We start from the raw sequence: 10,479 nt of genomic DNA, 5'->3' as shown, positions 1-10,479 counted from the left end.
CTTATACTTGAAAATATGGGGACACTGGGAACCACGTGACTTGAGATGGATATACAAGTTGGGGAAAGAGTCTATAGATGTCGCCACAAAGATTTTGTAGAATAAATTTTGACAATTGCAATTATGAATCATTTCATGTCATTCTTGTTCATGTTTATTGTTTATTGTTGGTTAGGTTTGGCGAGTGTTGGTGTGTGTTTTATTTGTGTTTTTAGTGTGTTTTATTAGATATTTCATTCACATTTATTTATATAACATAATAATGTCTGATCATCATATAATCACATTTTTTTATTAATAAAAAAATGTGATTATATGATGATCAGACATTATTATGTTATATAAATAAATGTGAATGAAATATCTAATAAAACACACTAAAAACACAAATAAAACACACACCAACACTCGCCAAACCTAACCAACAACAAACATGAACAACATGAATGACATGAAATGATTCATAATTGCAATTGTCAAAATTTATTCTACAAAATCTTTGTGGCGACATCTGTTGACTCTTTCCCCAACTTGTATATCCATCTCAAGTCACGTGGTTCCCAGTTTCCCCATATTTTCAAGTATAAGCTCTCGGGCCCTGGATTTAATCTCTATATTGATTGCATGTAGTCTACCATCTGTTATAGTAAATAATTAAACACTTCATTTCTACTGGAATAAATACAACCCCGAGTGGAAATTACCATGTCGGACTAGCTTGGAAGTAGATTATTTAATTCTGCAAATATTACATCAATAGATGTCGACCGTCGTTCTCTTCAGGTTAAGATATTTTATCACCGCGGGAATAAGTTTCGCTGAAACAAGGCTAGAAACATACCTGATGATGCGATCTATAACGGATCCATCCAGATTGTGAAACCGATGGCAACGATGCGTATAACAATTTACGTGTTTCACAATGACAATGACATATAATATAATCTTATAATCATTGTTCACCTTATTTTACGTTGATGATCTGCACGTCTTTGGTGCGCGTCCAATTATAATAAGTTTTAAGATATAAATATTTACTCTTCATCATTATTCATTACGCAACATATATTATAAATTTTAGTAATGTGGCATTTGTAAATAAAAATTTAACATGAAATCTTATTATGACAGAAAAAATGCCACATCATGTATCTCTCGTGCTACCAGTGTTACGTATAAATACAATTCGATTGGCTTTAACAGTCGTATCATCTTTTAACCCATTAAAAAAGGTATTGCACAATATTTCGTGAACAGTTCCAATAATATTTAAATGTGACATCATATTAGCTGTAGCAGTAGCAATAGGTTGAACAGTAAATTCTAGAAATTAATTAATTTATAAAACGACTAATTTTAGACTACGCGAAACACACTAAAACTGCTTATCATTCTATTCAAGTGTAGACGGAGATATAAATCAAGATGAAATAATTCTGATTAACATCTTATCGTTATTATCCCACCGCTATGTCCAATCTGTGTTAGACGATATAAATAGACAGGAACGATTTTAACGCTCAGTCGTGGTTAAGTGATTTGAATAAAAGCTACAATGGTGCTGTCTATGGATCGTTGGATTGGCAAAGTAGCTGTTGTCACTGGTGCCAGTTCTGGCATTGGGGCTGCCACTACAGAGGCGTTGGTGGAAAAGGGACTTAAAGTAAGTAGATTACATTGTTTATGTTTGTAGGTACTTAGGTTAGTTACATGGGAATAGATTAATTCTGGCAAAAATTCCATAGTTGTAATATGTAACTTATTTTTAGTGGTTCTTATTTACTCTTAAATTGTTACAAGAGACATTAAAGAAAATATTCAAAAGTTTCTTATACGATTTTTCCGTAGAACATAGTGATATGCTTATTTTTTTTAACGTGAATATACAGGGCGAGTCAGAAAGAATGTGCTAACACTAAGCAGGAGATACTATACATCAAAATATTATGTTTGAGCTCATCATGCCTTATACACGAATGTAGCTGGTTTAAGAAATACAGGGTGTTCAAGGTTTAAATTTTATTCTGAAATTTCTCAATAACTGAGAAAGTTTTGATACTATGATTCTGAAAATTGGTAGTGCTGGGTTTTTTGATGTGAGAATTACGAATTTGAAGCTTATTTTGACGTTGCTCCTAGAGGGCGCTAGTTTCACCGTACTATTTAGGAAAATCAAAACATATTTTTTATCTGTAGAGCTATACTTAAAAAAATTAAAAATCTATAAGAACGTTTAATTCTACATAAAAAATTTACGCTTGTTTAGGTCGCCTAACTTTATCGGTTTCTGTGATATTTGCATTTAAAAGTTTCAATCTATTTTGTGGTGATTACTGATTTTCTTTCAGGCGCTGATATTGCTATAGGCCAAGCAAATAAAATGTTTACTCGAAAAAATTCCTATCCGCGAAATTATTGTAAAATTGTCTAAAGGAACATAATACAAGTCATCTCTCATCTCGTGAGTAAAAAAAATTTATTAGCTAACTTTTCTATTTAAACAAATAAGTGAGAAAAACAGTTTTTTCACTTTGCAGGGAAAACCATCAATTTTAGCGAAAAGTGACTCACAGACAGCTTGTAGGGAATAAAATTATCTATAAAATGAGACTTGTTAAATTAAAATCGGTTAATAAACAAAAAAGCTATTGCAAAAAAACAAGAAAAGTGCCCATTTTTAAATTTGTTTATAACTATCGCATATATTGTTAAAATTTTATAAAACCTATGACAAGTTGAGGGTTTTGTCATACTTTAAACGTGTGCCAAAAGTGGGCGCTGTAGGTGCAATAATTTTCGCACAATTCAATTTGTTTATAACGGAGGCTCCAAAAGTTATGAACTTTAAGCGTCTGTACAGACGTTAATTTTCAACCAAACATGATCCTGAAAGCGTCATTGTAATCAAAGACGTAAATAAGCGACCTATTAAAAAATATCACCGTTTTTTTGACAAACATTCTTAAATTGTGCATATGTAAAAAAAATAACTTTTTAAATGAACGATTCCGATGTATATTGGCGTTAAAAATATAGGCATATGTTCTACGGAGAAGTCGTATAAGAAACTTTTAAACATTTTTTTTAAATATCTCTAATGATCTCAAACGTAATATTTGGTGTCTAGTATCTCCAGCTTAGTGTTGACCCATTCTTTCTGACTCACCCTGTATTTTTAATGAATCTAAAAAATTTATAAAATAAATTGTATACATTACGTAAATAATTAAGAGCGAAAAAATTCAAGGGGTAATTCCCTGTGGAAAAATAAGGTGTCGTTCATATAAAAAAATGTAATTTGAGGAGATGTCCCTGTGAAGACACAACCGGTTACAGAGGGTGTCAAAAAAGTAGTTTTTAATTTTTTTCTGAAATACCAAAAAAATTACAGAAATTAAATTAAGTACATAGACATTTTCTGATATTGAAAAGGCACCCAGTAAATAATTTGTTGATTTTCCCCTATGGTTGTAAGGGGTAGAAAAAGCCACCACTAAGACTTGTTTCTTACGTAACCTTGTTTCTTATTACCTTACCATTTAAAAATTCATTTCAGATAGCCCGATTCACAAACAAAAAAAGTTTCTTGTAATTTTTTCGTAAAATTAACGATTTCAGAGCAAATAATTTATTTAGGTAAAATACATTACATGGTAATTTATCTAGTAGGCGGCTGTCATTGATATTTTGTAATGGCAACTTAATTGTTATAATTAATGCAATAATTTTATTAAATATGTGAAGAAACAAACATTCAACATTTAATATACCTTCTATTAGTTTTTAATAATTTATAATAGTTTGTTTTATATTTATTCAGGTTGTGGGGTTAGCTCGAAGATTAGATCGCATGGAGGCTTTGGCCAAAAAACTTTCCGGCAAAAAAGGCAAACTCTATCCGGTAAAAACGGATGTAAGCAAAGAAGAAGACATTCTAAACGCCTTCAAATGGGTCAAGGAAAACCTAGGTCCAGTCCACATCCTCGTCAACAATGCTGGAATACTTGGTCAGACAAATCTTACGGATGGAGACACTGAAATTTGGAAAAACGTTTTTAACATCAACGTTCTCGGTTTGTGCATAGCTACTAGAGAAGCCGTAAGAGACATGAGGGCGAACAAAGTAGACGGACACATAATCCACATCAATAGTATCGCGGGGCACCAGGTTCCCAATTTTCCGGGCATAGGTGTGTATCCTGCCAGCAAATACGCTGTGAGAGCATTAGCGGAAACATTGCGATTGGAACTCCTCAATATGAAGTCGAAAATAAAAATTACGGTAATAATTTTCGTACATATTGAATTTAATTTGAGAACTTTTAAGGAAACTGCAATTCGTTCAAAGCTTTATGTCCAATTGGACTAGGGGACAAGCATATTTTTTCTGGATTACCTTCTAGACCAAACAAATTAAATTTTTACTCGAAAAAAGACCTATCCGCTAGATTATTGAAAATTTTCTAAAGGAACACAAGACATCTCTCGTCTCGTGAGTCAAAAACTTTTATTAGCTAACTTTTCTATTTAAACAAATAAGTGAGGAAAACAGTTTTTTCACTTTGCAGGAAAAACCATCAATTTTAGCAAAAAGTGACTCACAGACAGCTTATCTACAAAATGAGACTGGTTAAATTAAAATCGGTTAATAAACAAAAAAGTTATTGCAAAAAAACAAGAAAAGTGCCCATTCTTCATTTGTTTATAACTATCGCATTTATTGTNTAATTGTAAATGTTCGTTGTACTTTTGTTTTAGTTTCTATCACATTAACAATTAAGATTCCATTCATAACTTTGACATTTTCACATTTTAGGTCATGTAGTTCATGCCTTCGACATGCTCCCATTATTCCAAAAATCATTGCTACCTAAAAAAACAACAATAATAAATAAAGAGAAGAAAAAAAAAGAAAAAAGAAGAAAAAAGAAAAAAAAGTAGGATGACCTAGGCTGGTTTCGAACCCGGATCTCATACTGTAGTCTAGCTCAAATTAAGCGCCTTAACCCGTTCGGCCACGAGTTCGGTTTAAATGTTTGCTCGAAATTAATGAAATATAACTACCATGCATGAGTCGAATGGAATATGTAATCATGAAATTTTTTTAAAAATTTAGATAGATACTTACTTTTAAAAATAAAAACCGTTCATCGGGTGCTTCGTCGATAAACGTTTTTATTTCTTCAGGTGAAAATATTTTTGCTTTTTTCCAACATATCCTTCGGACTTTCGCTTTAATAAAGCTTGCATTTTCTTATATTTAGAAATGTTTATATTATGGTTTATATTTACCAACGTTTTTATTATTGAATAATGTGTCCATGTACTAGATGATTTCATAGTTTCCATCAATTCTTGAAAATAAGCAATTAAAACATTTTCGGAGAATGTCGAAATATTATTTGTATTTCTCCAGTCCATAAACCGTTGATAAAGTTTTTCGTACACTTTCTTAGATTTTTGGGGTAAAATATTTTGAACTGCATTTTCTGCTTTCTCCGATATGTGTGGAGGAGTCGATGGTANGACATGGTGGATGGAAATCTACCAGCGTCGCTGAAGGATACATTGAAGATTCTGTAAACAATAAGAAACAGATAGCGATGAAAATATTAAACCCATTAGAGTATAATGAACCAAGTACATCAAGCGAAACTGTAAATATTGATCCTGAAAATAATTTAATCGAAGACTTTTCTGTTAATAATGGTACAATTGTTAACACTGAAACTGAGAACCTTATTACAAGTAACGTATTCAACGACAGAACTGTAAACTTTGAAAAAAAGACAGCCAGCAGCGCTTTAAATATCAACAACTGTACCATACAAAATTGCACATTTAATATTCATGTTAATAAATAAAGTTTGATGATAGACATGTAGGTAATTTAGATGTTTATTCGTTTAATTCAAATTAAAGAAAAATAATTGTTACATTTGTTTTTTTATTCATGAATAAAGTGGTTAAAACTGTCATGTTTAATTAATCAATAAAATGTATAAAATGTATAAAATAAATAGTATTACCTACCTACTGATTTTATTTTGTGCTGAGATTGAACATCGCGTTATCCGCTATAAATTTTCAAAATTAGTAATTTTTTATATTCACGCTTGAAGAAAAAATAGTATATGTCACTCGGAGTGGAAGGCTCATTATGTGTTTTGCCCAATTTGCTCAGCCTCGGCTAACGCCTCGGCGAGCAAACTTTTGGGCTCAACACATAAAGATCGCCTTCTACTCCTAGTAACATAATATACTATTTTCTCCGATCGACATTAAAGGCGTAGTTTTAGTGACAGCTGTTAGGCACTAAAGTGTCACATTTACTGCCTAGGCATTATAATCATTTTTGATGCAGGTAGAAGTGTTTTCACTAGTAGATGGTTTATGAACAATTGAATCCTCCAAAGTGGTTGAATTATTTACAAAATCACTTCCAGCACTTGATGTATTTGCAATAGAGAATTTTTTTGCTAACAACTTATTTATGAGTTATGGACTCATCAATGTAGCATTCAGCTAACGTTGAATATTTACATCCACCACGCATTTTTAAAGTTGTGATAACAGCTCCTGGATTTATTAGTAGGGTAGCTGAAGTTCTATGGAAACGCAGCAACTCGTTTTGCTATTTTCTCAATCATTCTATTCAAGTGAGGACGGAGATATATCAAGATTAAATAATTCACTAACATCTTATCGTTATCCCACTGCAATTTCTAATGTATTAGAAAATATAAATAGACAGGAAATATTTTAACGCTCAGTTGTGGTAAGTGATTCGAATAAAAGCTACAATGGTGCTGTCTATGGATCGTTGGGTTGGCAAAGTCGCCATAGTCACCGGTGTCAGTTCAGGCATTGGGGCTGCCACTGTAGAGATATTGGTGGAACATGGACTTATGGGAATAGATTAATTCTGGCAAAAATTCCATAGCTGTACTATGTAACATATTTTCAGTGGCTCTTATTTGACAATGATTTTTGCCCATTAAATTCAGGCTGCACTCACGGACGTATGCTAAAGGGCGTAAAATAATAAACAGTATTATTACAGACTAAAGTATTACTACTGAAATAAAAAATACATAAATAGAAATATTTTTTTGGGTCGATAAGCAAATCTGTAACTTTCTATAAGTTTACAGAGTTTCAGATAGCTTACAGAAACTCTTGGAAATCGTAATTTTTTACTAATGTAATCGGAACTACTTGCAGGAATTTTTTTTGTGAGGTTAGTTTCGACAAATTGATTTATTTGAGAAATTCCTCACAAACTAGCAACTTTCGCGTTTGTTACAAGAGAAATTAAAAAAATGTCCAAAAGTTTCTTATACGATTTTTCCGTAAAACATATGGTCCACAGTACAGGCCCCCCCTGGAAAGTTGATTACCACATACTTTATAACTCCTGAGGAGCTTCGTTTTGACGAGTCTACCACATTTTTCCTCCGCGATTNGGTCGATAAAATTACAATTTTAACTTCCTGAAATTTTAATATATAAAGTTTTTTTATTATATTTATTACTAATTTTATAAATATAATCAAAATTAATTCAAAAAATATTAATCACAACTATTTTCAATAATAGATATAAATAATGCAATATAATACAATTTAAAATTTAAAATTTTTTCTATTTTTATGAGAAATAATAATTTGAAAATAATTTTCGAATTTTCAAAATGTTGCACAAGCTCAAATAAAACATCTAGATACTTCAAAATTTTTTTACGTAGAAAAGATCGCTCAACCTTTCAAATGGTTTTTGAAAAATTGAAATCGATTGATTAGGAGGGCCACAGTAAATTTTTAAAGTTACCACACTTTTTTTTATTTTTAAACAATTAGATTGCATTTATCAACTTGCAATTTAGTTTTTTTCAAAAATTATAATGTTTTCTTAATTTTATCTGTATTTAACAAAAAAAAAAAAATAATTTACAAATAAAAATATTTTTTAATTTGCTTAAGCAAAAATTATTTAAATAATTGTAATAATTATAACTAATGTTGAAATATAAACGTTAACAAATTTTTTTATTGAAAAAATCCAATAGCATAGGGTAAAATATACAGTATATTTAATGCATAAATAACAATCTTTGTTTATAACAAAATATGTGTAAATTAAACAGTTGGCATTATGATATTCGAATTCCTTGGCTCGCGAGACAGAATTAAAAAAAATATCGAAATTGGTCCATTAGAAGCCGAGATAATGCAATTTTTTTTGTACCTTCGCATTTTGAACCTCTGAATTCAGTCTAGTAGCGAAAGCCCCCTCCCCCACTTTTCGTGTTTTTAGTCACTTTTCGCGCGTGCGAGTGACAGTTTTTTCGCTGATTTATCTATGTTGCCGATAACTTATCGATATGAAATTTTTTTCCAGCTTAGAACTCGGAAAAACGAAGGCACTAGATCAAAGATTATTGCTAAATTGTTTATAAATTAATGGGAAATGCCGATAAACTGTGATCGCTTAAATCTCGAGAACCAATAAACGGAATTTAACTTTTTTTTTAAAGCGTCTCCGAATATTTTAAATTTATAATTTTTGAAAAAACTAAATTGCAAACTGATAAATGCAATCTAATTGTTTACACATAAAAAAAGAGTGTTAACTTTAAAAATTTACTGTGGCCTTTCTAATCAACCGATTTCAATTTTTCAAAAGCCATTTGAAAGGGTGAGCGGTCTTTTCTATGTGAAAAAATTTTCAAGTATCTAGATGCTTTATTTGAGGCTGTGCAATATTTTGAAAATTCGAAAATTTTTTTTCAAAATACATTTTTTGCAAAAACTATTGAACCGATTTTAATGAAAGTTGGTGTGTTGTTTCATTATATTCTAAAGTTATTTTTACCAAAATTAGAACGGCCTCGGAGCAATTAAAATATTTTAAAAAAATTATCAAAAAAAACTTGAATATTTTGCCTTTCTTTCATCAATTATTGCTATTTTGCAACATCGGTAATAAATTTAAACATTTTAACTGACACTATATCGTGCAAAATTGTATTCTAAAACTTTTTTTCCTTTTCAATATTCTTCTAAAATGCATAAGTTCCAAGATATAAGTAAAAAACTCCGATAAAACAGGTATTTTTAAAAAATTTTTAAATATATTTTGCAATTTTGAAAATGTTCCGGATCTCGCACAGATCTAGGGATCTACACTTTTATTTGTGTGAGTTGTATTGAAGGTATTCCAGTAAAAATTAGCTTGCCCCCTCGTACATCCAAGAAGTGGACAGATTCGACAGATTCGCCCTGGTTTAAATGTAAATGCTCCACTACTGATATGATTTTCTCTATACAAAATTTAGTTGTATATAGACAATACTCATCAACAGAGACGACTACGTTTTAAAAATATGACTAATTTCATTTAAAACAATTAATTGTTATAGCTATTTTTAAAATACATTCATAGAGCATTGTCCTCTTTCTTCTACCCTCAGTTATTTATCCTTTTCTCGGTTCTCTTCAGCATTTTGCATTTCCACTTTTTTACATGACAATACCGTCGGTAACAGCTATGCACTGGTCTTTTCTTGTGGCATTCTGACTATTTTCTAATAATGTAGCTCAATTTTTCTCCCATATATTGTAATTTTACTATGATTTTTTTCCCCTCAATCAGTGTTTCTATCGCTGTGATCTTTACACTTAGATGGAATTACAACAACCTTTAAAGACAACTTTATTTTCCAGAATCTCAGTCCAGGTCCGGTGGATACTGAGATAATACCAGATAATATGAAGCAACTGATTCAAAAGAACGAAGAAAAGCTCATGATCGAAGCTGACAATATTGCCGATGCTGTGGTCTATGCTTTGTCGACGCCTCCCCACGTGCAGGTGATAATTTTTTTAAGTTAAAACCCCTCCAAATATTATTACGCTTAACAAATGGATGAGATTCGTCATTAAAAGTATCTCTACAAAATTGCACCTTTAACTGTTTTTTTTTTCAAAACTAAACATGTATTTTTCTTTTATTTTTCAGGTTCAGGAACTTACAGTGAGGTCTGTGATCGAGTTTCAGCCTGAAAATTTATTACCGAAAAATGCGTAATGGAATCATTATTTAGTTGTAATTAATTGTTAAATAAATGTTCCTTTTATAGTCTACATTTTTTAAAGCAGTGAAACCTAAAAAAATACCAAATGTAAAACTTGAGGCTGTTCAATTGACTTATAATTCGAAGAGATCGGAAATGTTAGGGCGACTGCGACAGAGTTGGTTGTACAGTGATTCAAACATATGAGTTAGTTCCTTCTTGTCATTTGAAGCAAATTAAAAATACTCAAAAAATTGACTGTTTGCTTATTAGTTTAGTTTTTAAACTATCTTAATTATGAACCTAATGCATATAAAATATTTCTGGCAGAGATACAGTTCTGAAAGAAAACAATCCATTGTCAGGTTTGCAACTTTGAATTGATATCAGATATCACTTTAAAT

The 10,479-nt window shown here is 30.9% G+C and overlaps 1 protein-coding gene across 1 annotated transcript; it reads left to right on the top strand.

Annotated features, from left to right (window-relative positions):
* The first annotated feature begins 1,394 nt into the window (after positions 1 to 1,394).
* Positions 1,395 to 10,145, top strand: LOC108912152 (farnesol dehydrogenase-like). Its single transcript, XM_018717323.2, has 4 exons — positions 1,395 to 1,663; positions 3,821 to 4,282; positions 9,726 to 9,872; positions 10,021 to 10,145. The coding sequence occupies exons 1-4, from the start codon at positions 1,556 to 1,558 to the stop codon at positions 10,087 to 10,089; spliced, it is 786 nt and encodes a 261-aa protein (XP_018572839.1). The 5' UTR covers positions 1,395 to 1,555; the 3' UTR covers positions 10,090 to 10,145.
* The last annotated feature ends 334 nt before the right edge of the window (positions 10,146 to 10,479 follow it).

Source organism: Anoplophora glabripennis, unplaced genomic scaffold, assembly GCF_000390285.2.
Source record: "Anoplophora glabripennis isolate ALB-LARVAE unplaced genomic scaffold, Agla_2.0 scaffold514, whole genome shotgun sequence".
NCBI classification, from domain to species: domain Eukaryota; kingdom Metazoa; phylum Arthropoda; class Insecta; order Coleoptera; family Cerambycidae; genus Anoplophora; species Anoplophora glabripennis.
This window is presented reverse-complemented; position numbering and strand designations above follow the sequence as displayed.

Bases quoted from the DNA above. Each gene is read 5' to 3' on its own strand.
- LOC108912152 (XM_018717323.2), top strand. From the start codon at position 1,556: ATGGTGCTGTCTATGGATCGTTGGATTGGCAAAGTAGCTGTTGTCACT. The intron at 1,664-3,820 runs GTAAGTAGATTA...ATATTTATTCAG, and splicing joins TGGTGGAAAAGGGACTTAAA to GTTGTGGGGTTAGCTCGAAG. The intron at 4,283-9,725 runs GTAATAATTTTC...TTTATTTTCCAG, and splicing joins AGTCGAAAATAAAAATTACG to AATCTCAGTCCAGGTCCGGT.